Source organism: Nilaparvata lugens, chromosome 4 (genome assembly GCF_014356525.2).
Source record: "Nilaparvata lugens isolate BPH chromosome 4, ASM1435652v1, whole genome shotgun sequence".
In the NCBI taxonomy this organism is placed as follows: Eukaryota; Metazoa; Arthropoda; class Insecta; order Hemiptera; family Delphacidae; genus Nilaparvata; species Nilaparvata lugens.
Genome location: NC_052507.1, coordinates 24,844,959 through 24,869,890, shown reverse-complemented (window position 1 = coordinate 24,869,890; position 24,932 = coordinate 24,844,959). Strand labels below are relative to the sequence as shown.

The window sequence follows — 24,932 nt, the reverse complement described above, 5'->3', positions numbered from 1 at the left end:
TTCAAAGAATCTCTTAATCATAAATTGTACAAGTAGAGAGTATGACACGGTGAATAATGGACCTAGTTCATTGTCATAATGTTATTGTTAGTCACATAGTTTATTATGAAAACCAAATCATGTAATAGTATCTTACGTAACAAGGACGGGAAGGGGCCTTTTGCAGGCGAGAATGATGTTTCTAGTCGAGGCGTTAGCCGAGACTAGAATTTCATTAGAGCACTGCAAAAGACATTCACGTCCAAGTAACGAACACTATTTTTTGTCATAATAATCTGAAGATGAATAATTGAGAAATATAAAACATTAACTGCTTGTGCTGACGTTACTACATGCATTCTATAAACATAACCTAGTTTAGAAATTCCGAATCAGGAATTTTGTGGAAGTTGACGAAACTTCCACCTGGAGCGCTGAAGGAGTTTTTTTTAGCAGTTTTGCTGTTCCTATTTCAGAACTAGGAAACATACTCGACTGTAGAGAAAACATATGGTTTCATTACAGTAGAGTATGCTGTAATGAGTATCAAATGTTTATTTGCTCTGTAAACAGCTGTTTACCGGATTGATTTCATGCATGGAAAACAGCTGAAATTGAATGACTATGACAAAAACGTTTATTGGAAGTACACACTTATAACAGAAAAGGGTCTTCATTTTTCTAGTCATAATGTAATATTTTCTCAACATTCATGTGAGACCCTTGGTGTCACCAACATTTTTAGTGATGTCTATATTTATCGAGAAAAAACAATATTACTCACGTTCATGAATGGGATGAATATTTGAGAGGATTCATCATCGGAGCTGGAAACAGATAAAGCAAAACATTCATTCACTACTGTAAACAATAATTGTAATCTCAGAATAAAATATAATAAAGGTTGAAAATGAGCATTTGAAAGCTTCAACAATTCAATCAGAAAGACTCATGCCCGGTTGCAGAATCGTCACACGAAGTTAAAATCAGGCATTTAACTTATTTATGAAGACATAACTCCACTTTTCGTTGCACAGATGATATCAAAGTAAACTATAGCTCCCATAAAACAAAAAACGCCCAATTAGACACATGATTTCGTTGCAGAGTCGTCAAAAGAGCTTATTTTTGTCTCCAATAGCTAAAAACGGTCAGTTAAGTAATGGGCAGTCAGTTATGTTTACATATATATGTCACATAGTTATGTAACGACTCTGCAACCGGACATCAGTTTGAATTATATTATTTCTCAAAAGTTACTATTTTCTTGCTTTTATCTAACTTGTTTATTTATGATAAATTTCTCTGATGGATGAATCATCATTTCATTGGGATGTTTGATCGTTTTTGATCATCAGTTATTTGATTGTCAGACGGGTCTAATAAGAAATTAAATCTCTGATAATAGTTGGTTTAATATCATCTAAGATGTGATAGGCATAATATGACTGTGTAATGGGTACCTCTTCTCGCGGTAGGCGAGCATGGCCTCGGCAATGGGTAGATGCACAGTGGCCGAACTGGTTGCCTGCGTCACGTAGCGCTGTATCCGGTTGACGGCCTCCCCACTGTCCCCCCTCTCCACAATCTCCCGCCAGCTCTCCGACGCAAACGTCGCGTTGTACACTCCGTCCAAGCTGCCCAAGTAGCGGCACAGCGTGTTATTACCTGCAAGCAAATGCATTCATTGCGCGTGACATTCGCTTACAGCTTACACATATCATTGTGCGAAATCTCAATGTGAGGACAATGAAGTTGGTGATAATGGTTGAAGCTGAAAATTGGGTGTTTTTCAAAATAAAGGAGCATTGTTGTCAGGTGTACCTGGAGAACAATAATATGAGATAGAGCTCTCTACCTGGTCTCAGATTCTAAAGCACAAAATTACGCCCAGAAAGAATTTGAATTATACATTTGAATAGTAAAAATCGGAAGATATTGTGATCAAAAACTAAAATTCATCAAGATTTATTTTTTCTTAAAATGTTATTAATTTTCGAAAAAAACTCAGCACTCATTGGAGATAGAGAGTTCCAACTGATCTCATTCTTTTGGGAATTTCATGATCTGAAAAAAGGGCGAGAGCGTTTTTCTGTCCGATTACAGGATTTGACAAAAATAGCTGAAAATTGGAAAATGAACCGAAAATACCAGGATTTTGGGCCACTCTGTATGTAGTAGCACTAGGAAATTTTGCATTGAAAATTTGGTTCTGGACTTTTCTTATGTGTACAAACAATATATTTGAAAATCAGAACTACAATATAAATTGCAAGCACACCCCCTTTCTCATGTTTACTACTAAATGGAATAGTTTCGATCACCCACCATACAAACCTAACTTAGTCACTATATGAGATTCTTATACCTTTTCTTCAAACTCAAGACATGACTTTAAGGACAAAGCTTGGAAACTAGCGAGGAACTCCAAAACAACGTCAAAGTCCACTTAAACTCATTTGGCGGCAGCATTTTATGAGGAGGTTTTTGGTAGGCTGGTTCACTGGCATTACAAACGCCTCAACATTCACGGCAATTATGTTGAAGAATAATAAGTGTAAGTAGCTTTCAGCGAAACAATTATTATTTATATACATTCGTCTTTTATGACCAATCGGAGGTTGAAAAAATGGCCCTCTTACATGTTGTTATTGTTTTGATAGTACTCACCTAAAGGTACGACTAGAAAACGAATGTAGGTCTGCCAATCGGGTGGCTTTGATGACAACTGTTCGACGTAATACCGCAGCACACAGTTCACGAAGCTGTCGGAGCCAGCGACCAGCAGCTTGATTTGTGCCGGAGGCTTAGGATTGCTATTACAACTGCAACACACAAAAACATGAAAATTATAACATAGAACGAAATAAATTAGATGAAGGATTCGAATTAATATCAAACTTACGGAAACTTGTAGAGGCTTTGATATGCCTCAATCAGATAGATTGATTCAAGAGTGCCTTAATTGAGGAATAAGAAATCATTTATTTATGATGTTCTCAAGAAACTACGCCGGCATTTTTCATAATACAATGCGATTGAAAATATTGATTGATCTCTAGGTTAACCTTATTTTTTCTCTCTCAAACCTTTTTTAGCAATCAAAAGTGATAAGAATAATGAATGGAATTAATTTATTTTAAGCAATTTGTTTTATTTTTAATTCATTTTGACCCATTCAAATGCCTTTAAATAGAGGTTTCCAATAGCATTGTTTGTACCCTGGAGGAAAAAAACTTTTTATTCTATTAGAAAGTATTTAAAATGTTTAATTTTAATTTGACGTTTCCGATAGCATTGTTTGTATGCACTAAAGGAATAAAAATCATTTTTATTCTTCTTTAAATATAATTGTTTATATTCACGAGGTACCTACGAACGGGTATCGTCATAATCAAGCATTAATCCTGAGCGGAGCTATAATTTTAAGTAGCCTACTCTTTCCCAAACCGCCCCAACAAATTGAAAATTTAGGGTTTGATTCTTTTAATTTTTGACATCGGAAAAATAAGATTAATTTTTACAGCGGAATCACCAACACAAGTTCTACTTCATTCTAAACGAGTTTCTATTCTACTATCTACAACGACTATTTTACTATATATAAGTCGAGTAAGTTATATCATTAGGTCCAATATAAAAGAGCTAAGTTGACGTTTTATTAATAGTCACAAAGTTGAGATTCATAAAAATATTTTTCAACAGTCACTTGATTGATGACACATTTCATTTATTTATTGGATGAATTAAATAATAAATACGACATTCAAAAGAAAAACAGGCTATTGCATGTATGGTATCATTGCATTCTTCAATTGTATTCAATAACGAAATATCCTAATGTATCACAGTACGAACGTGAAATTTACGTTCTGTGCCCATTTACGAAATGTAGAAGGGTACGAACAGAACGTTTAATAGTATTGTGACTTACAACTTTTGTATTTTGTTGACGAGCGATGCGATGGTGGCGCGCACATCAGCTGTGCTGGCCGTGCAGATGACCTTGAGCTGGCGGTCCTGGAGGCGGGAGGCGAGCAGTGCGCCAAGGGGGTCGCCGGTGTTCACCAGACACAGCTGGTCCGGCACAAAGTCCTCGGCCGGCAGTACTCGAGCCAGCTGCTCTAGCAGCACCTTCCGAGGCTATAACAACAACATTAATCATTCACAACAACAACAACAATATTCATTCACAATGCTCAATTGAGGTTTCACACAAAAGCCTTAGGCCAGCCTAAAATGTTGAGCTGCGTACAGACTTACGCGCCACGAACACGCGCATTTCACTTTTCATCAGCTCATTCTCTATTTGTACAGAAACATAAGGATACAGATACAATAAGCATAGCATCAGCTGATCAAAAGTGAAATGCGCATATTCGTGGTGTTCAAATCAGTACGCACCTTTATTATGTCAAATATTGTAATATCTATGTCATATTGCTTGGATCTTTGGGTGTTTTGGCTTGATTTTTTGCAATAAAATGTTTGCTGCAATAATTATATTACTTGATTTTCCTTGATATTCTAATCAAACCAAAATCATGAGTAATACAAAAGGATAATACATGAACAATGGTTATTACAGAGGTGTACGGAGCTCAGGTATCCGAATGTACAAACTGTTGCCATCTCACTTGAAAGAATTATCACGGAGGAGATTCAGATTTCAATTGAGAAGGAAGCTGCTGTCAATTGGTGCATATTTAGTGGAGGAGTTCAATAAATATTACAAACCTCAAGTTGGAGTTTCAAGAGGATAGCACACATTTTCTTGTGGTATAAATTTTGTAGGTCAGTGGATGGAATGAAATAAAAAAATGAAAATAAATTATGCAGTATAGATTATGCAAAGAGCCAGTTTGAGTATTGACTGCTGGTCTGTAATATTGTGTGGGTGAATGCTTCGCTGCAGAGCAGCCTCATACATTGTTTAAACTTGAAAGATTTGTATGTGTCGTATGACTGCAGACACACCTCACTAGCAGCGGGGTCTCCATGCACATGCAGGTTGGAGGGTGTTTGCGCATGCGCCTGCTGCTGCTGCTGCTTGTCTCCCGACTGCTTGTCATGATGCTGCTTCTTGGACTTGCCTCCCGTCGACGAGTTCCGGTCCCGGTTGAACAGTCGGCTCTTGCGGTCTCGCTCACAAGCTTCCTACCAACCAAAATCATGCACAATTCCTTCAAACCAACTCAATTATTAAAGTATCATTTCAACAAAATCCATTCAAAATCATGTATTTGTAATATCAACTGATTTATTTTCAACTCAATAGGGTAATATCATACAGAAAAGATAGCATAAGAAGATATCCCGTGGTATAGGTCGTTTATGTTCCAAATTTCAAGCCAATTTTATTAAATCAAGCCGATTCCTGTCGGATACTGTCTATTATTACTGATTTGGCTGGGTGAGAGTAAGGATGGCACAGTATGAGAGACTACCAGCGTCACTTAGCTTCTCGGAAAATAAATACTGGGACTATCGGCTTGAGTCAACAGTGAAATTTGGAACACAAACGCCCTATACCATGGAATATTTTCTCATTTTATCTTCTCTCTATGGTAATATATAGAGTGCTATGGTATAATGAGTCAAGTGGTCCAAATGTCTGTGAGATTTATGTAATGTAACCTAAGTTTTATGATGGAAAGTAATTTTCAGTATAACAACTGCCATTTGTATGAATCACAGTCATGTACTACAAAAATTAATAGCAAATTGTTCTCTCATGTCTTGGTCGCGTTTTATCAAGAATAAAGCTTTGTTCCAAACACAGATTGAACATACCAAATAGTAAACTTAATCCTCACTTTGCTAAGTGATATGAGAAGAATTAAATGTTGCCTTTTGGTCTGTAACTACATCATCTCAAATCTAAATGAATTATTATTTAGTGTTATTGATTAGTATTTTGGAAAATTGAAAGTCCAAGTGCAACAATAATATTAATTACACAAGACAATTGTAAAACAAATTATGATCAACCAAAATTCTATAGAATAAGATCGTTCACATTAGTTTCAAGTAACTCCTTCCAAAAGCAGATACAATCATGCCACTTGAACACGCTGATGACAAAACAGTTGACACGAGGAGATGACGGATTGAACATAAAAATATCGAACCACGAATAATGTACGACTGTTTATAATTCTTATTTTAAATGGGTCATATAATGTGGGCTTACTCGAAATTCCATAATAATCTACATTAATTTTTATCAATCGCTTTAAATAGATATAAATTATAATCTACGTATTTCCTTGAAAATGGCATGAAAGCCAAAACTGTGTTACGTGAAAAAGTTTAGAATAGAAGGCTACTATGGAATTATTTCATTATTATCAATTATAATCTACGTACTAGACAATTTTATTTATTTATACAATATGACAATTTCCACTGAGTCTAACAAGACCCATAGTGGCACAAAACAAAAATCTGATGTGATGCACTCACACAACTTTCCTTGCCGTTATGAAAATTCATCAACTGACGCTTGAGTTCCCGCGCATCTGAAGTCTACTTTTCTAAGATCTGAGCCAGCTGGTGACAGGACAATAACGCTAGATATACACGAGATCTGCTATCTCTTCATAGTGAATGATTTAATAGAATCAACAGTTGCCAACAGTTTGCAATTGACTAATCTTATTTTCTCGAATTTCGAGCTTATTTTCAATTTTAGGTGAAAATGTTACTGAACATTAAGTGTAGAGAATTTTATGCTCAATCTTTTCCACTCGATTTTTTTCGTTTAAATTGTATCTGAAGCCTGATAATTGCATAGATGGTGCAGTGCTCCTGAAATTTTTACAGATATGAGACTTGTGACAGTTGATAGAGCTTATCAATGACGTTTCTAGGTATGAATTTGATCAAAATCGTTGGAGCCGTTTTCGAGAAAATCGCGAAAAACCCTGTCTTTGACAACATTTTTGCCATTTTAGCCGCCATCTTGAATTGCATTTGATCGAAAATCTTCGTGTCGGATCCTTATAGTGTAAGGACCTTGAGTTCCAAATTTCAAGTCATTCCGTTAATTGGGAGATGAGATATCGTGTAGACAGACGCACATACACTCATACACACACACACACACACACATACAGACCAATACCTAAAAACCACTTTTTGGACTCAGGGGACCTTGAAACGTATAGAAATTTGGGTACCTTTATTTTACCTTTAGCAATACTTTCCTTACCTATGGTAATAGGGCAAGGAAAGTAAAATAGCACTGTACATGAATAAACTATACGGTAAGTATTAATGTAAAACCAAAAGTGTAATAGATGAGCACAGTAAAAATTAATATAGATTACTTCAAAAACAAGATATAAATAGAAAAATGAGAAGGAAAAAAAAGAAAAAAGTCATGACAATGAACTGTTTCTCGTGAGATGAACAGTATGATGCTGTCAAAATGTTTGAAGTTGAATCCTCACCTTTTTGTCGTCAGAGTTCTTGGGCGGTGAGGCAGGAGGGGGAGGGGGATCACTGTCAGTCCAGTTCTCTGGATGCGAGTCAGAGTCGGCCTTCTTGGAGCTCTCGTCACTCAACCTTTCCAAGCCTCTCTCAGCTGCAAGTCAACCAAAACACATTTATTTCTACAGTTCACGAATTTTGTGATAGAGTTTCGCGGTATCTTACATAGAAATGTGAAGAAACACGAGGTTTAATCATTGAAGATATTAATCTACATTAATTACATAAAATAGCTAGTATCCTTTATTTTGTTATTAGTCCAGTCAAGGAAAGGTTACAGAGGGAAAAGTTGGGAAGACAATTTTTGACCCCGCAGTTCTGTTTAGGGTAGTAAGGAGGTAAACATATCAAAAGTCCCCACCCCTACCGCCTGTGCATAGGGGTGGGGTGGTTTAAAGGTACCATTTTTGGTTTCTCGCAAAAAACTCGAAAACTATGCATCTTAAGGACTTGATTGTTATATAACAAATTAAAGCTCACATAATTTTTATATAACTTTTTTCATATCTCCTCTAGTTTTCGAGATATCCGCTCTTGAAGGTGTGACATTTTTGAAAAAACACGTTTGCCATCAATGTTTTTCTATTTTTGCTCTTATAACTTTTTAAAATTCGATGGGAGAATCCATGCTTATTATGAGCTTCTAGAGCATTAAATTCTCTTCAATCTGACGTATAATTTCACATTTTTACGAATTTACCTACACCTTTTGCAGCAGCTTTAGTGTTGAGTGTGAAATCTCCAATTTTTGCAACAATAGACCAATAAATTGACTAAGTAATTTAGAAGGAATGTTTTAAACAAAATTTTTGTCTTTGCAGCTTTGTTGAGATTAGTTAGAAGGAGAACATATCAAAAGTCCCCATTCCTAACTTATGTGCTAAGGGGATGAGGGTGGTTTAAACTTTGCATTTTCAGCGTTTTGCTTCCACGCTCATATCTTGAGAACAATGCGTTCAACGGACATAACTAACAATTCAAAAATGAAGCTTGATAGATTCTCTACACTTCAAGTTCATTGGAATTTTGTGATATTTCAACAGGTCGCGAAATATTTGCTCTTGAAGGTGTGTAATTGTTGAAATAACAGGTTTTTATCCAATGTTTTGCTCTTTCAGGGCTTATAACTCTCCAACAATGCATCATAAAAACTGATGCTTATCGTAGGTTTGTAGAGCATTGAATTCTCTTTGCAATGATGTATTATTTCACTATTCCATGTTTTCCTTTAATTGTTAAAGCAGCTTCAATGTAGGGGGTAAAATTTTCATTCAATTTTGAGCATTCATTGCCTGGACTATATCTTTCAGACATTTATTTTGAGTCTCAGAGAAAACAAAAGAAAAGATACTAGTAATTCTATGTAATTTAATTTCATGAAGCACTATAATCTATACAGATAAATGTATAATACAATATTTTTATACTTCTCGGGATTACCAAGTGGAAGCATTAGTCTATAATTTAATCATTCTATTTTATCATGATAAATCTAAATTTAAATTCATAAAAGTGATTTCTTAAAATGAATCTCAAAATTATAAAAACAGTAAGAAATGTGTAAGATTAGAGACGGACTTATTGAATATTTCATTCTAATACAAATCAGATGCAAAGAACCAACAAGTTTGACACAAAGATGGTGATGAATAGGACATCAACATCAACACTAAATCCTCACTTGTCAGACTAAATTCACGTCCATCCAAAAACTAATTATTTTCTGGATTGTTTCAAAATAATAGCTCATACTGTTTTATCACCTCTGGTAAGTCTGATTTTATTTTACATCGTCACTTAGATGGTTTACCAAAGCATCTAGAACCTTATTCTATTATGATCCACATGAGAAATCTGGAAAATTCAGATTTTCACCACAAAATTCCCTCAATAATGTTTTTTTGGTCTGATATGGAAAAGAATAAACACACTCATAATATTGGCGTACAATAGTGTATACCCAAACATTATTTGCTATTGAACGACATCTTCAGCTTGAGAATATTAGGTACAAACATCAAATTTCTTCCAATAAAAATGTATCTGTCTAGTTAGTTCTTATTTATTCCATTATCAATAACATCAACACATTAAACTTGAAAAGCTTCAATTACTGATAGCAGAGATTCCGATTTAGATTGAACTTCTGAAACCAGAGATTCCGATTAATCTTTCAATTCTCTAAATAAAAACAAAAACTAAAATTAAATTACGATACATACAGTATAGACACTATATACTATCATATTATACCAACTGTACACTAACTATATCAATTTATTGGGAAACATTGAAAAAGCATATTGAAATACTGTACAAACATCGATTCGAATTAGAGATAATAGTAAAGGTTCATTGAAAAATAACAAACTGAAAGCTTTCTGACACAGTACAAAACATAAGATGAAAAAAGGTGCAGGAAAGCACTGAACATGCTGGAGTAGAGAAGAAGACAGACTTACCTTGATAGAAGAGACAAATAAAACGAGAGATAATACGAATAATATCCTAGTAGAATAAACGAAATTAATAGTCAAATTAATTTAAAAGGGGTGTTGGGGTTGTGAGGGAATAAGACTTGAAGATGGTTGATAGAACATTCTTTTAGGCTAAAGTTTGAGGTAAGAGAAGTTTGAAAAAAATGGGTACAATCAGAATTAATAGGAAATTCAAAAATGTCTGTAAACTCGAGTTGGGACAGTAATTTTTAAATTTTTAAAACAGAATCCTGTTCAGTAGAAATCTGTTACAATGCAACATGCTTCTGATCAAAACATTCACTGTTGCAGGATTCCATTAGTAAACATTATTTGTGTTCATTATATTTATATTAATCGTAATTTATAATCGTAAAAATTTATAATACTCTCGTATTTCGTAAATTTATAATACTCTCATAATAGCATCAATCATTATTAATGCCTTGATAAAAAATAGGCATTTATCCTCAAAATATTCTTCCAGAGAATATCCATCAATTTTATATTTTTAGTAAATGTGATTTGTTGGATGATTGACAGGTTTGTTTTGAAAATACTTCTATACGAAAATAATTATTCAGCTCTAAGGCTCAACTCACACTTACGCGACTCAGGTCAAGAGACTCGACTCTAGTCGAGAGCATGTGTTTTGAAATGGTGACAGTCGCGAAGACTAGAATCGACTGATCTGAGTGTCACCATTTGGAAACACATACTCTCGACTAGAGTCGCGTAAGTGTGAGTTGAGCCTAATTATACAGTTCTCAACTCATCATTGAGTTCCATCTATCTAAAAGTTTCTCAGATTCAAAAGAAGATCAGAGGAGGAATCAAAAGAATTAACTAAGAACTTTCCGTTTTCCCCATTCTCTGCTGCTTCTACAGCACAGACCACTAACAACATTAGAAAAAATGCTTATTAAGACTGAAATGATTGCTCCCAGACGAGAAAATTGTTTTTGGAGACAAGTATTGTGAAGGCTGGAATAGTTGAAGATAACGAGGGGAACACGAGGGGAGACACTATACGAATTCTATGTATTTTTAAGGTAGCATAGCACTGACCTGTGTTGAGAGAGAGAGAGGGCGGAGTAGCCAGCGCCTGCCAGTGTAGAGATCCAATCTGCGATTTCCTTCCTGCAGATGCACACACAAGCAAGCCACTACATAGCAATAGCACAGCAGGCAACACAACACAAAACATAACCTAACCTAGTCTAGCAACTCTGTATATTGTTACACGGTATTACTAATAGACAATATTGGAGGAAACACAACGAAAAACCTAACCTAAACTAATCTACCTAGTCTGTATAATCATAGAGAAAAGAGCACAAGAAGATATCCCATAGTACTGTATAGAGCGTTTATAATTCAATTCTCAATGTTAACTCCGGCCAATAGTCCTAGGAGTTCTTTTCGTGAAGCTATGTGACGTTGGTATTCTCTAATACTGTGCCGTTCTTACACTCTCACCTGGCCAAAATATTAATAATAAGTAAAAAGTAAATTCGTATGGCTTTTGATGGTGGGGAGTCCTTTGTGGGAAGGTCCCACCGCCTGAATATATAATTTATAGTAATAAAAGACAGCAGTCGACAGTAATCGGCTTGAGTTAACGAAAATCGGATTAAAATTTGGAACATAAACGACCTATACCATGGGATATCTTCTTATGCTATCTTTTCTCTATGGTATAATCTAGCACCTCTGTAGTATGTTGTTATACTGTAGTATTAATGATAAACAATTCGAGTATCGAACAATATTTAATACATTGAGGGAATACGCTAAGAACACTAGCAAAACTATTCAAGCGTAGATAATAAGAAGTTTGAATAACAATATTTTTAAGCATTATATGGATGGGTAGGAGTAGACCGAGTTATTTTTTACATATATTTATTGACACTAGTATAGGCTTCTTGAGGTGAAATGGAAAAAGATATTGTCAGTTCCACATAATTTATTTGAGTCAAACTGAATAAATTAAGTGGGACATTTTCATTTTCATTTCATCTTAATATGGAGAAATTCCACATCTCTGTTCATACTGTATTATATTAGTATACTTTGTGATATCGATGTAGAAAACTCTCTTTTTCGAATGCGAATTTATGTAATTGTGCAAGTTTTACAGTGTTAGAAGTTGATAAATAGAAGGCTAATTATTATTGAAACTAATCTAGAGCAATACCTACTATTACTTAGGTAATTAGGTAATTAGGCATTACTTAGGTAATAGTAGGTATTGTCTAGAGTGATTGCAATATTTACAAGATGTGATGATTGACTCAACCTCTTTACATAGATTGACAAGTAAGATCAAGGTATCTAGAATACCTTGTATTCTAGATGCTTTGGGTAAGATAAATTATTATCTGTAGCAGGTGATTTTGTTTGAATTTGGCGAATAAATTATTGAGTTTCGAAAGTAAGTTGTTTTCAATTCAACTGTACAGGAGGTGGTTACTGATTAACAATAGAAGGCTTCAATGAAAATTAGTCCATTTGACAATATTTCCAAACATCTTCGTAGCTTGATATTGGTGTTCGAAACCCGTGATACTTTCCAAATTTAATTATTATTGGACTATTTTTTGCTGGCGATGAATTAATTTCCAATTCCACATATTTACGTAGAATGAGATTATTTTTCATGCTGATTCAAACGTTCTCTGAAAAATTTACTCATGCTTGTTACAATTTGAAAGTTATAAACAGCAGGAGATTTCGTTTACCATAATTTTTTATCCAATAAAAGAATATAACTATTAGCTTCCTAAAGAATCATTCAATAATTTTCGAATTCTCAGATTCAATCCAAAGCTATAAGAGTGGTACGATTTTTATTTTTTTAAACTCATTTATGTTGTTGTGAAGATGATATACACAACATATTCAAGCCCTAAAAATGCAATTCAATTTATGGTATTGAAGTTTAAAGTTTTGTTCAATATTAAAGTTTTGAAACATGTTTACTAGAAATATGTTAGTTCACTTCCTTCTTCAATCCAAATGAATTTCCATTTGAAGGCCTGAAATGTTTCATTAAAAAAACAATAGATTGAGAGAAATTAATGAAAAATAATGAAATTCATTTATAAGAATAAATTATTAGAGCAAGACTAAAAAATTAATTGCTAAGGGAAAGACCGAGAAAAAATTCTGATAGCTCAAAAGAAAAGAAGTAGGGATCAAAAGAACAAAAAGCAAACATATTAAGAGCAAATAGAAAATTATTTATTCACAACAAGAAACAGAAAATAGAAACATACAAACGTATGCAAAGCACACACAAACTCATGCTTCAATGCACAATAGGACATCAGAAATGACACCAGTAATCTAGATGAAAAAAATTGAAGATTTGATATCTTAGAAGATTAGAAGAGACTTCAACGAAAGATGATCTTAATTGATTAATTTTATGATGGATTTCCCTAAAAATCAAACTAATGATTCTGAAGGAAAACAAAAATGGATGTGAATGAAAATATCAGATATTGTCCAACTTCAGATTTATTAAAAATCGAGATACCAGTTCCGGCTATTAAACCATTATCAATCTCTGGTAAACCGGAGTGTAGATCATTAACAATCTCTGGTAATCTCCGGTTTCCGAGATTGATAATGACGTAATACCAAAACTGGTGTCTCGATTTTTGAAAAATCTGTTGTTGGTTAATATCTAGTATTTTTATTTGGTATGAATAGCTACCACAATATCACCTTGAACAATGTAACTATCACAACCACATCGAAAATAGAAACTTGAAACACCAAATGAAAGAAATCGAAGCTCGAACTGAAAACACCAATGAAAAGGAATCGAAACACCAAGATTAAAGCAGTCATTATCAAATAAAAATTTATTGATCTAAACTCTCCTTTATATAGTAGCAGACTTCATCAGACATTCAATATTATCAGACTCATAGACAATTCAACAACAAAGACCATACCATACTAGTATTTAATTTCAAAGTAATAATCAAACATTGAATAAATAAAAAACAACATCCAGATAAATCGAAGCAACTACGTAACACATTGAATGGATGGAGATTTTCCAATTAGCTCACCAGAGTCTACTTGCAGTTGAGAGAAATCACGGAAGAAATAGACAAGGTTAGGTTTGCAGATTATTAATTATGGTTAGTCATGCTAGATTGAGTTATTGAATTCAGATAGATGATAGAAATGCCACATGTAATATAAATCAGGAGATAGTAAAATATTGAAAATCAAAATACAAAAATACATTAATTTAGAAGATATATAGATCTATAATATGAATAATTTTGAATAGTTGCCAAAAGCAGAATATGTTAGAATATCACAAGTTTTGGAAAACAGAATATTTCAAGTGCCGGTAAGCGTACATAAGAGAATGAATTGTAAGGCAATAAGTTTCAAATATTAGTTTCATTCTCAAAAATCTCAACATTAATGAGATAGTTTTCAGTATCACCATGCAGAGAGATACTGCTTCAACACTGACTCCCTATCAGGTCCACGAAATAAAAGTAATATATATACTGAATTATGGCATATTATAGTTATAGAATGAAAATTACTACATTCTATCGAAAACTACAGATTTATTTTGAGAATATACTATTTATTACTTTTATCTTGTTTTTAGAACTAATAAACTTTGTTTCTAACACAAAATTTATCACAATTAAAATCACTACACCACAAAAGTATTTTATCTAGCAAAACATTTAAACTAATAAAACATGTTACTTATACCACAACATCTATCAAAATCAACTTTTACTCTTTTCAACACGACTTCATAACATCAAATATCAAGAAATTATAGATAATAAATTTAAAGATGAAACACTATACTGTATTATGTCATGAAAAGCTTTACACAATGACAATGACACATAGATCAAGCTACTATAATTCCAAGCGACATATTGGAATGAATTGATTGAAAATACTATACCTAATAAAATATCAAGATAGGAAGGGTCAATTGTAATGTCAATCTTTCAAGGTAGAGTACCAAAGAATTACATTCGATTCTAAACTGGAGCTTTTAGTACAACTACACTGATACTCTACAATACTGGAATATATTGAGGGATGACAACATCACGAAGAAACTTTCCAAATGTTTGCACAAACTCTGATCATTTAGTTCTTCGATTTGGCTACCATTTTGAACTGAATGTCAAACTTTGATCAGTGTATATGTAGATGATGATCTTTCAGAGTAACGCCAATAAAATCAGGCTCTATTATTTTCACTTCTACGTACGATGCCGAAAAAACTTGTACATTAAAACTTAAGATTGTTTATTCTATGCTATGAAGTTAGAAGGATTCTTCAATTTTAACTTTTCAGTTAGGGCTACTCTTAATGATTATAAAAATTTAAAAAGGGTACTTGGATTTTTTTTTTATTTATTGATTCTTCAATCTCTATTACTTTCACCACTTCTATGTACATGAAAGCTTTAATCGTGTTATTGTGAAACTAAGGTGGTATTCGTCTATGAACTAAGACGAGTTTCAGTGTAAAAAGCTTGGCAGTTATTGAAGCCGGAAGCGTACACAGTGAATGAAGCTTAGAGTGGATTGGATGGATGGAACTTACCAGGCACATTAAGAGTGTCGGCATGCAGCAGCGACCGACTGCTGGCGAAGAATGGCCTCAGAGACGGCTTCGGGGTCGACGAGATGCTCATTGTGTCGAGTTCGGGACCCGAATCACTCAGATCTTCCAACTCTTCGAACAGATCTTCGATGTCGGCTGGGTCCATGTCCCCACCTAGACCATCACAAACAATAGTTATCACGAGCAAAATAAAAACAATGTCAAAGAACCTCACCGTAATGATAAAATTTATTAACTTTGTTATAGTTCAGACACTGTGTTACTTTCTATACTTTCTATTTTTTTTTTTTTTGCTGAGGTTGATGCCTACATGAGCTCTAGGCTTGTGCGTGGGTAATTCCGTGAATGGTAATCATATTTTAATTAATTAATTATTAATAAACAAAAATCCCAATTAAATGCTGTAAATCACCCCGAAGACTTCTGCTATTGCAAATATTGACAACAGGGTAAACAGCTAGATGGGAATTCGATGAGCGCTACTATACAAAAATTATTTAATTATTTGTCAGCCCGGGAATCGAACCCAGTACCTCGTAATTGCCGGTCAGGAATGATAACCCTTACACCAAACTGACAGTCTCTGGATAGCAGCGCTCATTTTATACAAAGCCATAGCGGCCAGCAAGTCTACAGATGGTAATAAATTGGGAGTTGCATTTGTTCAAATTAATTTCATTTACAGCATTTAATTGGGATTTTCGTTTATTAATTAGCATTTGAACAAATGCAACTTCCAATTTATTTCCATCTGAATCCTATTTTATTTTATAATTACTAGAAGCAATAACGATAATGATATATACAAACCAGATAGTTTTCTTCCTATGGTTTCCCTATCAGCAGCCAATCCTTGCAGGTCCTCACTCACTCTAAACCTTTTCAGCAGAGAAATGAACTTCTGTTTCAGATTTCTTTGCTGAAAACACAAAAACAAAAAATATTTTATCAAATAAAAATTTATTTCATAACAGGATAATTAATGTGTTATTTTAGCACTCGAAACAAGTATAGACTATACTCTCTTGAGATTTTTACACTTATGTTTTATTTATCACTACTGCAATAGGTATTGATGTTTTTTGCAGAATGTACTGCCATTGATTAATATCATCAGTTTTTCACTATAGTGAGGTTCACATTATATTGGCAGTGAAGGAAGATAGGAGAACAACGTTGCCGATCTTCGGTATTGTCAATGGCTTCTATAGACGGTAGCTGAAACACGTTTATTGATGTAATATTAACTGTTTATTCTCGTTTAAAAATGATCAATTATATTTTATTAAGCAAGAAATTATATTTCTCAATAAGTTCATAATGAATTTTCATAATTAAGATTAAATATTTTGTTAATTAATTATTAATTCTTCATTGCTGGAAGACGATATGGGAATAGAGCAAAGCGAGAAAGAGATAGCGCTATTCGCTTTGTTGAATGATAGACAAGGATAGCAATACCATTGCTAATGAAACACTGCCATTATAACGTGGACCTCACAATAGTGTTCCGTCACCAATTTATTGTTGAATGATTCCAGACCATGGAAGCACCTATAGATGACCAAATAATGAGAACAGTAGCCTAACTAATGGTTTGACGTGGAATTTACAAATAAAAAAAAATCAAGATTTACCGGTTATATTCAATAAGAAAATTCTATCAATTTTTTCCTGTGAGTAATTCGCATATCATATAGCCTATTTTTGCTTTTCATAATTCAGAAGGCAAAATCCACTACATTTCAAAGTTTTACAATATTCTACCAGATGAGATTATAAATGAAAATAATTAATAAATTCATAAAACAAAGAGTTGGTGATTCCACTCACCTATAGAATTCGAAAACAATTACAGGGTGGAGGGCTGACATAATTTCTTATCAAACTAACTAATTTACTGTGCTTCAATAGAATGATTTCGTTCTCTTCATATTTTCTATGGAGAAAAAACCCATGACCTCCAACAAACTAGTATTATTGTGGACTTCCTGTTTCTCTACTTTCTTTATGAAGGTTTAAGCTTCAATTAATATCTATTAGTGATATTTAAATAGATAGACTTTTCCATGCCTATATTTCAAAATATGTTTGTGTGTGAATGTGTGTGTTTGTTTTTTCAACTCCTCCTCATGTACAAAAGCTTCTTGTTTTTTGAGAGTAGTAAAACAATATTGTTTGCTTAAATTATTTTGTATCATCATCATCAGCAGCATTTTCAATATATATAACTGATAACTAGTTTTTCTTGGTGGAAGTCATCTGTATTTTTGTCGAGTTTTATTACTCAAGAGAAGCGTTATCTTTTACTGATGATTTTCATGATTGTATATATATAGATTAATGATCTGTTCTGTTACAAGCAATGTAAACATTAAAATTGATTTGATTTGAGAATGTTGAGGGGAACTGACCCTGGCATTGGCTGGTATTTTTGTCTTCCTGGCTCGCCTCTCCTCCAGCATGGGTTCCGAGTCAGACCCCTCCACCTCTGCCTCACCCTCCCCCTCTTCGTTGCTGCTGAACTCCTCGTCATCATCCGAAAAGTCCGCCACACGACCTGAAACACATTATTATCATAATATATCATTATAAATCATAATAGTTTATTTAACGTTTATTTATCGTTTATCAAAATTTATAACTTAAATTATAAATTCACAGATACAATTTTTGTACAGTTTGCAATAACCATTGATTATATTACTCTTCCGATTTCAGTTTGTTTTAACCAAATACAATTTAATTCACTACCCTCTTACTTGCACTGATATCCCCTAATCTTTTCTTTATTGTCCTAGGTCTTCATTGGCATTTATCATCATCAACATCATGATCATCATCCTCATCGTCTCGTTCATCAGAGATGAACGAAATATATAGTTTTCGTTTCTCTATACATTCATGTATGCTATCATCTCTCCAACAACATTTCATGTTCATTCACACCTCTTTTTTCACTTATCTCAACTTTTCAATATCAATAAAAACTTTTTTCCAAGTACTTTTTTCTAAAGTTAGTTCACTAATAATTTTTGTCTTTAATAAGGATTGTTCAGGAGTCTTATTGTTTTGTTGAAGGAACATATTTGGGTTTTTACCTGTTGCTTCCATTTTAAAATTGTGAATGAATAGAGAGTGAAATAAACTGGGATAAGTGGAAATAATGGTTAAACATTTTGTTGTTTTGTTAATAAATTATTGTGATTATGAAGATGGCAAGAACTAAATTGATTTATAAGTGCATCATGTTTTATTTTGTTATTTATCATTAAGCAATAAGAGTTGTCTGTTTGTGTAAGACGGAATGAGAGGAGAATAAAATTTCAACCCTGAAAAATTATTTTTTGCTGGATAATGCCTAAAGAAACGTTTTTACTTGAGCGCGGGTCATGTTGACATGAACAAACAGCCATGCTGGGATTTGAATACACAACTCTTCCGGCTACAGTTTATCAAAGGTTAATAGCGCTTTAATCGACTGAACTATTGGATATTTTTAGGTTATGAAAATATATACGTCCACAAACAATCGAAACCGTAACAGTCGTATTTCAGTATCCATAGAATTTCAAAGTCGTATACTTTTAGACTAGATTATAGGAAAAGTTTTTCTCAGCTATGCAATCCAAGAAAGCACCGATCTCAATTATGCGATACATAATATACATAATTGTAAGCATTATAGCAAAGATCTAATGTGAAGTAAGTCTATTATTATAGCTTGCCAACAAAATTATAGTTAGAAGAAACCCATAAAAAGAAAAGTGATGTTAGGATGTAGCAGAGACAGTTCTCTAGCCATAAAATAACATAAAATTGATGAAAATGAGTTGTTACCGGCATGAGGAGTGTGCTTGGCCGAGTCCTCGTGGTCGACCGGCTGACTGTTGAGCGACTGCACTATTATCCTGGCAACCACGTTACTATTGCTATGGCCCTTCACATCAGTCTTCATATCGCTGACTAGATCTAGTTCCAAGTCCATCTGCCTTTGAAGCACCTGAGGAGACACACAATCAACATTTAAATATCTGGTGTGGCGCACTCACACAACTTTCCTTGCCGTTATGAAAATTGATCACCTGACGCTAGTGTTCTCGTGCATCTCAAGTCTACTATTTGAATACATGAGACAGCTGGTGATAGGTCAATAACGCTGGAAACACACGAGGTCTGCAATCTCTTCGTAGTGAATGATTTAATAGAACCAACAGTTGCCAACAGTTTGCATTTTAATAATCACATTTTCTCAAATTTCAAGCTTATTTCCAATTTTAGGTGGAAATGTTGCTGGACATTAATTGCAGAGATTTTCATGCTCAATCTTTTCCACTTGAAATTTTTGTTTAAATTGTATATGAAGGCTGATAATTGAGAATCTAAAATCAAACTTTGCATAGATGAGGCGGAGCTCCTGAAATTTTTACAGATATGGGACTTGTGGCAGTTGATAGAGCTTATCAATGACTATTTCAGGTATGAATTTGATCAAAATCGTTGGAGCCGTTTTCGAGAGAATTGCGAAAAACCCTGTTTTTGACAACATTTTCGCCATTTTAGCCGCCATCTTGGATTGCATTTCATCGAAATTGTTCGTGTCGGATCCTTATAGTGTAAGGACCTTACGTTCCAAATTTCAAGTCATTCCGTTAACTGGGAGATAAGATATCGTGTACACAGACGCACACAGACTCAGGGGACCTTGAAACGTATAGAAATTAAGAAATTGGGGTACCTTAATTTTTTTCGGAAAGCAATACTTTCCTTACCTATGGTAATAGGGCAAGGAAAGTAAAAGCAAATTTCCTAAATTAAATAAACATGTCTACAACTTCAGACCAAATATAATAGAAAAATTCCAAATTTATCCTAATAAGTTAACTTTCATTAGAAGACAATTGATTTACACAAGCAGCAAATTAATAAATGCAATACCTTTTGATTTAAATGATAAAATATCAAAGAAGAGCATAACGGAATGGATTAAAGGTGAATATTTCTTCACTTTGAACCTAGCATTGTGATATGTTTTTTTTTCTGTTTCAGTTTTTAGTTTGGTACCTATTTCTCTGAATTCTGACCTTTTATAAATTATCAATATGGGAGTGAATTATTCTACTTTGGACCAAATGTTTAGAGTGTATTTTGTGTCCACTTTTGTTATAAAGCTTTTCTTTTTAATTTCTAGTTATTCTAAGGATTTTTATAAGCAACTCTCACCAGCGGGCAAAGATTTTTCTTTTTGCTGGTGATGCCTAGAAATTTTAGAAATGGATTTTTCTGCTCACATGTATATGCATGTATGTGTAATATTGTATTATGAACATTATATTTTTATTTTTGCTCGTGTATGTATGTGTATGAGTAAATTATTGTTTGTTTTCTTTTTGGCAATAAATGAATTTGATTTGATTTGATTATAGCTTGCGAACAAAATTATAGTTAGAAGAAACCTATAAAAAGAAAATTGATGTTAGGATGTAGCAGAGACTGTTCTCTAGCCATAAAATAACATGAAATTGATGAAAATGAGTTGTTACCGGCATGAGGAGTGTGCTTGGCCGAGTCCTCGTGGTCGACCGGCTGACTGTTGAGCGACTGCACTATTATCCTGGCAACCACGTTACTATTGCTATGGCCCTTCACATCAGTCTTCATATCGCTGACTAGATCTAGTTCCAAGTCCATCTGCCTTTGAAGCACCTGAGGAAACACACAATCAACATTTAAATATCTGGTGTGGCGCACTCACACAACTTTCCTTGCCGTTATGAAAATTGATCACCTGACGCTAGTGTTCTCGTGCATCTCAAGTCTACTATTTGAAGACATGAGACAGCTGGTGATAGGTCAATAACGCTGGAAACACACGAGGTCTGCTATCTCTTCGTAGTGAATGATTTAATAGAACCAACAGTTGCCAACAGTTTGCATTTTAATAATCACATTTTCTCAAATTTCAAGCTTGTTTCCAATTCTAGGTGGAAATATTACTGGACATTAATTGCAGAGATTTTCATGCCCCAATCTTTTCCACTTGAAATTTTTTGTTTAAATTGTATATGAAGGCTGATAATTGAGAATCTAAAATCAAACTTTGCATAGATGAGGCGGAGCTTTTTACAGATATGGGACTTGTTGCAGTTGATAGAGCTTATCAATGACTATTTCAGGTAAGAATTTGATCAAAATCGTTGGAGCCGTTTTCGAGAAAATTGCGAAAAACCCTGTTTTTGACAACATTTTCGCCATTTTAGCCGCCATCTTGGATTACATTTGATCGAAATTGTTCGTGTCGGATCCTTATAGTGTAAGGACCTTACGTTCCAAATTTCAAGTCATTCCGTTAACTGGGAGATGAGATATCGTGTACACAGACGCACACAGACTCAGGGGACCTTGAAACGTATAGAAATTAAGAAATTGGGGTACCTTAATTTTTTTCGGAAAAGCAATACTTTCCTTACCTATGGTAATAGGGCAAGGAAAGTAAAAACATAAATAATACAACAGTCTTGAAAGTTTGTTGAGTAGCTACAGAATCAGTCACTGTCTCCAGAATGCAATCCATTTATGGATGATCATTCAGAGATTTTTAGCTCATTTGATTATTCAAAGATTAGTAGTCATCGTCCATCATTTTTGATCCTCAAACTATTGGATCTAAGCTGCTCCTATAAAAATTCCAAAATAAATATTATTGTATACATCAAGGCTACAATCTTGATGGTTAGTCAGTCATAGGGTCATAGCATGAGAACTTCAAATATATAAAATATAGTCTAATCATTGATGACAGTATCAAACTTAGATATTAGTATAATCTTATATTTAAACCAGTAACAACATTCATTCATCTTTGATCAATTCAGTTGATCGTATTTGTTTTTGAATTCTCTGAATAGCATATTAACAGCGATTAATTTCTATCGTTACAAGAAGTACACTCGAGTTGGAGTAGCTTCAGTATAAGTACTTTGAAATAATGAGTAAACCTTTGATTTTCATACACTTACTAGCTGTCTGGAAGCGGAATATAAACAACACAGACAGAATAATTACTGCTTTATCAATACCAATAATAATGCTATACTCGTACCAATATCATTTCAATTATTTCATTTCCGTATTGTGGAATTGTCAAGCTTTTCAAGTGTCATAATTATTAATTGTCGAATAATGACTACCGCATTCTTGTTTAGTTGAATTTATTAAGAATTTCAATTTCGTAATTTCAGTAGTTTAATAAATTTTAATTCACTTACATGAAAAAAAATGAAGGATAATATTAAGAGTTTGGGACAGTAGTGAAACTGAGTATACCTGGCTTATTCGTAAAGCCATAACTTACCTGAGACATATTAATAACACCTTCTGCTAATGTCTTATAGCCGAGAATAGTGCGATTTTTATATCGCTTTCTTCTCTGTAGCATCACATGTAGTTTGTTCCCGTCCCTTTTCAGAAAATGAGGATACTGCAAAAATAATAGACATTTTTAGTGTAAACATGAAATTACTAGCATGATGTGAAGCTGAATAAATACTAACTGATTCAGTGGTCACTGATACCCTACAAGAATAGTTTTTGTTTTTTTTTTATCAAATTATTTGCACTCTAAAATAATCCTAATTCAGAAATACAATGTAATCCACTTGTAAAAATGTAGACTATAAATCAAAATAAATCTATACTAAGTGGAAGAGATTCCTTTCAACGACATTTAAAATGAGAATCATCTACAATAATTGATGTACAAGTTATGAAAGAATACTACATCATATTCACACTAATAAAAGAAGGTGTCAGAATAGAAACATTTTTTTTCAATTCCTTGTATTTCATTGCCAACAACAATGCAACTATTGGAAAGTACAACAAATACAGACACAGATATACAGGAATAGTTCATGATTCTTGTCTTGAATGTTCTACTCTTAATAAACATAACAGTTGTAAAAAAAGGATAACTGAGCAAGAGAGACTATTTCTAGTTCAAGCTGAGTAATATTTTTCAAGATAGACAATACAAAAACATTGATAAGATAAAATTTTTCAACCTTCTTATCCAAACTAGTGAATAAATGAAACGAGTTACTCACAACACACATTCTGTTGTTTACCAATTTTTTATAATTGTTTCTAGTGGTACTGAGATAACAGGTGAAATTGAATTTATTGACAATCATAGCTAAATTATTTGACTATTTGCTATGAGCACGTAGGTGAAGGGGATTTCAAAAACGTCGGAAGCGCCCATGGCGGAATTTTATTTAATTTAATTCGTCAATTAGGCCAAAATTCAGCACGGTTAAGATAGGGATGTTGCATTAAACACTTAAAATAGTTGTCATTGTCTCTTGTTATTATGAAAATACCAGTAATCAGTAATATTAGTGAGGTATTTCTTCTATCAATGCCTTACTCCCATAAATTGATTGGTTTGACGAAGAAAATATAATGTAGCTTCCCATTAGAATCGGAGATTTTATGCATAATAACGGTTATGTAGATTCACATCAAACTTCCAGCATTCTTTGCCAATCAACATCAATTCTTTCTAAAAAAAATATCCACAATAAATTCATACAAAATTATAAATGAGCTTCAATATACTTTGCACCTATACTCTAGGCGTTAAATTGTTAATTATTTATCAAGATCAGTAACCGTAAATTGTCAATCATAAAGGACGATTAAAATGCCGATGATTATCCGACAGAGTGGAGATCAGTAGGTCCTCATAGCTAATATTACAAAATATCTATCTAATTGAAAGGACAATACACCAACTTGAATATTTTCTTTGAAGTGTAGCAAACAATGTTTCAATTATTGCAGCTGTTGAATTTCAATAAAATAAACTAATGTAATTTAACCAACTAATTCAAAAAAATGTCAAGCTACTTACTTGTAGGGAGAAATGAAGTTGAAGTTCGATATCAAGCCCATTAGGAGGGAGCCCGAATTCGTTGGAGCGCAAGGTTCTTTTAGATCCCTGCAAATAATTATAAAAACCTTCAGAAACAACATAAAAATGAATAATTCAATGAATGTAATTGAAATGAACGTTGAAATATTAATCATCATATTCATTTATTGATTTATTTTGTCAAAATCATCAAAATATTTGAAAGAAAAAACAGGCGCTAACCCAAAACTACTTTTCACAAATTAAATTCAGTAAATTGACAAAAATTGCGTTATCATCATAACATCAACAGTTTTATCTGTTCACAAGACTTGAATAACTGATATAAATAACTCACGTAGAATGTTAATCAATGTATAAATAGTACTGAGGCATAAGTAATGGCAATGTATAAGCCATTACTTAT

The 24,932-nt window shown here is 33.5% G+C and overlaps 1 protein-coding gene across 5 annotated transcripts in view; it reads right to left on the bottom strand.

Moving 5' to 3' along the window:
* The window catches only part of LOC111046808 (phosphofurin acidic cluster sorting protein 2), a 151,569-nt gene that overhangs the window by 7,909 nt on the left and 118,728 nt on the right, over nucleotides 1–24,932 (bottom strand). Inside the window, exons 3-15 of one of the 5 annotated variants that reach the window (XM_022332445.2) lie at nucleotides 24,506–24,592; nucleotides 22,946–23,071; nucleotides 21,135–21,297; nucleotides 18,006–18,151; nucleotides 16,402–16,510; nucleotides 15,571–15,744; nucleotides 11,019–11,090; nucleotides 7,434–7,567; nucleotides 4,957–5,136; nucleotides 3,914–4,122; nucleotides 2,650–2,804; nucleotides 1,443–1,647; nucleotides 764–806 (exon numbers count right to left, since the gene is read on the bottom strand). In XM_022332445.2, the coding sequence (XP_022188137.2) occupies nucleotides 764–806; nucleotides 1,443–1,647; nucleotides 2,650–2,804; nucleotides 3,914–4,122; nucleotides 4,957–5,136; nucleotides 7,434–7,567; nucleotides 11,019–11,090; nucleotides 15,571–15,744; nucleotides 16,402–16,510; nucleotides 18,006–18,151; nucleotides 21,135–21,297; nucleotides 22,946–23,071; nucleotides 24,506–24,592 (1,803 nt within the window). Of the gene's footprint in view, nucleotides 1–763; nucleotides 807–1,442; nucleotides 1,648–2,649; nucleotides 2,805–3,913; nucleotides 4,123–4,956; nucleotides 5,137–7,433; nucleotides 7,568–11,018; nucleotides 11,091–14,038; nucleotides 14,048–15,570; nucleotides 15,745–16,401; nucleotides 16,511–18,005; nucleotides 18,152–19,431; nucleotides 19,614–21,134; nucleotides 21,298–22,945; nucleotides 23,072–24,505; nucleotides 24,593–24,932 lie in introns of those variants that run through there. The other 4 variants (XM_022332446.2, XM_039427175.1, XM_039427174.1 and 1 more) reach the window with 4 other exon arrangements.